This window comes from Pinus tabuliformis, chromosome 1_2, assembly GCF_031772625.1.
Source record: "Pinus tabuliformis cultivar Carrire ecotype Pingquan chromosome 1_2, CPIR1, whole genome shotgun sequence".
Classification (NCBI taxonomy): domain Eukaryota; kingdom Viridiplantae; phylum Streptophyta; class Pinopsida; order Pinales; family Pinaceae; genus Pinus; species Pinus tabuliformis.
This window is the reverse complement of record NC_142298.1, coordinates 755,118,140-755,121,369: the sequence shown is the minus strand read 5'-3', so window position 1 is coordinate 755,121,369 and position 3,230 is coordinate 755,118,140. Positions and strand designations below refer to the sequence as shown.

Below are 3,230 nucleotides of genomic sequence, written 5' to 3'. Positions count from 1 at the left end.
ACCTTAACTAAAATAAAATTCCTTGATCAAGAAACCTATAATTCAAGCATTATAAAAAATATATATATATATATATATTCTTCTTTACATCAATTACACATGTCATTATGAAGACGGAACCTAGTTACACTTTTCAACAATGGGAAGTCATTGAGTCTTTAAAATAATAATAATAATAATTAATTGATGACCTTGTTTCTTTATCTTAAGAATACAATGCTTGAAACTCATCAAAGCAAGTTCTCCTGTGTTAAGCAGAGACACCTAAAAGAAATTGACTTTATAATATTTCATGGTATTGATTTACATAATTGTTTATAAAGATGGCATAATCTATAGTAGTATACCGAATTTATTTTGATGGAAGTACTTTAGTCTATTGCAGTTTCTCGAGTTCCATAAGGAGCACACTCTCCATTCAACACGAGTAAAGCAGTAAGGTCATTAACATAAGCATATCAATAAGCAGCCTCCCTATATTTGATTGATGTAGGTTTTGATATTGGTGGTGGATGGTGTAGATCAAAAGCCAGATATTATCTTTTATCTTCAACAAGATAAATTATTTTAGTTACTACTCTTTTAAGTGTAATTTTGAACAAAGAATTTTAAACATATAAAATAAATATTAATTATCATTTATCTAAATTTATTTTAATTTAAAAATTTAATTATTATCCATTTTAATTATTATTTATCTAAATATTCAAGAGAGAGATGAAAATAAAATCTTCTAACATATTAATGCTCTTAACAACAAATAATTTCAACACTACATAATAGCACAAAATGTCAACACAATAATCTCTATTTTTTTCACAATAATGAAAATGTCTTGAAAATAAATAATTAGAAAAAATGATTTTCACTATTATACCAAATAAACTATAATATTTTCATAAATATTAAAACTTATATTCCACACAATTAAAACAAATATTACATAATATTTTCATAAATATCAAAACTTAAAATACACCATTATAAACACCTTCACTGTCACCAAACATAACTTCATAAATATCAAAACTTAAAGCCCATACAATTAGAACAAATACAACATAATATTTTCGTAAATATGCAAACTTAACCCACACAATTATAAACACCTTCAAAGGCACCAAACCTAACCGAGACAATTAGAAACACCTTCACCAACCCACTGTAGCAGACTCGACAACGCCTATCTGATAAACAAAAATAGTTGACAGTAATATAATAACATTCTACACCACTTAGCGCTTATCTCATAATGGAAATGGATCAGTAATGTGATGGCTTTCTATAAACTGTATTTGAAATGGAGGCCCTCGTTGTTCAATTTCTGCTCGATCTCTAAATAAATACGCTCCTCCATCTGTGGCGTGAAATGCTTCTTCCAGTCACCCACTTTTCCCTCTCTGAAGAAACTGTGGTTGGGCATTCGAAATTTATTTTCCAACCCTATGCCGGTTTTGTTCACCTCCGCTGTTGACAGGCTCTGGAAACTGCACTTCTCCGCAATTATTGCAGCGTTCTCCTCCACGAGTTGAGGAGAGCAGCCCAAGAAAAGGCCAAGCTTTTTAACGCAACCCACGCAATCGGCTTGCAGGTCCTCGTAGGTAACGAACATCACCTTATTGGGATCCCGTCTGTTTTCATGCCAATAACTCAGAACGCTTTCAGCAAACGGGCCGCCATGGAAAAACCCAGAGCAAAACCCATCAAACAAAGTTTCCTTGCTCAAATCTTCATTTAAATAAGGGAACCCGTCTTCACGAAGTTTATTGAAGTATTTCCAACGGGAAACGGAGACATCCCTGGGGTTGCGAGCAATGTAAACAATCTTACAAGCAGAAGACCTGACAGGAGGAGGCAGCAAACTGAATGGCAAATGGGTGTGCAGCAGACGCGGGGATGGAAACTTGGAAAAGATGGAAACGTCGTACTGTTGATGCTCAGCAGTAGAATCGAAGAGGTAAGCTTCCATGGTGGGTACCAAAGAATGGGGATTTCGGTCTTCTACAGAAGCCCCGAAATTCGTGTCTTCTTTGCAAAATTGGAAGATGGTGTGAAGCAATGCTTTACACCATGTTGTCCCCGTTTTTGGTAATGAAGCCAAGAAAATGTCGTCCGCCAGCGGTTGGAATTCCCTTTGCAAAACCTTCACTGCTGGGAACAACTTATCATTTATCCAAAACCCTTCATACTTCTGGGTCCTCATCCCGTTGGACGCAATGAGGTCAGTGGGCGACGAATTCGTCAATTCCATAGTCGATTCTTCTTCTACCGCCGCCATGATCTCGCCCTCCTCTTGCTGCTGGCAATAATGGCCGTTGAAGGTAATAGAAAGTGAGACTAGTGTCCTTTATATATTCATTGGGTTGATCTTCATGGCAAATGTACACTTCATTTTCATAATCATAATTATAGGTTAATTTAATTTAATTAATCTCAAAATTTTAATTAAATTATAATTTTATTTTAAATTAAGATTATTAATAACAATTATAAAAATAATGTTTGTTTGGGGTAGTTGAAGTGGTAATGGTCGTGGAATGAAGTTTCACCGAATCTGAGATTTTGGATTTGAATCTCGTGCTACCTTCCGTTAATAGTGAGATTGTGGGAAAAACTCCACATTAAGCGCGGTTGAGCCAGAGGAGTTCTGGGATGGGTGACCTCCTAAGTCCTGGTTACCGGGTGCAAGCCCCGGAAGTGATGATTGATGCTATGTGATTCGTTCTCCACATTTCACTAGTTTCAATCCACTTCTTCACCCCTGTGAGCATCACCCGATGCAATGAGTGCTAAGTGAACTATTCAAAAAATCATGAAAATTAGTCAGTTACGACTACCTCTCATGGAAATGGTCATACGTTTGAATGACTTACTTAACGCAATTGAATCCCAAAAAATGATATCTAATATAATGCACTGCGTAAATCCCCCATACTTAAATTCAAAAAGAGTCAAGGGATCTCTACTTGAATGGTTCATGAGGCACAATACTTGCTAAGGTTTTGCAAATGGGTAGCAAGCTAAGTGGGCTTGATTGTGGGAAAAACTCCACAGTTAAGCGCCAGAGAGTTCTGGGATGGGTGACCTCCTGGAAGTCCTGGTTACCGCGGAAGTGATGATTGATGCTATGTGATTCGTTCTCCACATTTCACTAGTTTCAATCCCACTTCTTCACCCCTGTGAGCATCTCCCGATGCAATGAGAAATTAGTCAGTTACGACTACCTCTCA

At 36.3% G+C, this 3,230-nt stretch overlaps 1 protein-coding gene across 1 annotated transcript; it reads right to left on the bottom strand.

Annotated features, from left to right (window-relative positions):
• Window positions 1-1,282: 1,282 nt before the first annotated feature.
• LOC149207982 (cytosolic sulfotransferase 8-like) lies at window positions 1,283-2,278 on the bottom strand. Its single transcript, XM_089398207.1, has one exon. It carries the CDS (start codon window positions 2,276-2,278, stop codon window positions 1,283-1,285), a length of 996 nt encoding a protein of 331 aa, XP_089254333.1.
• Between the last annotated feature and the right edge of the window lie 952 nt (window positions 2,279-3,230).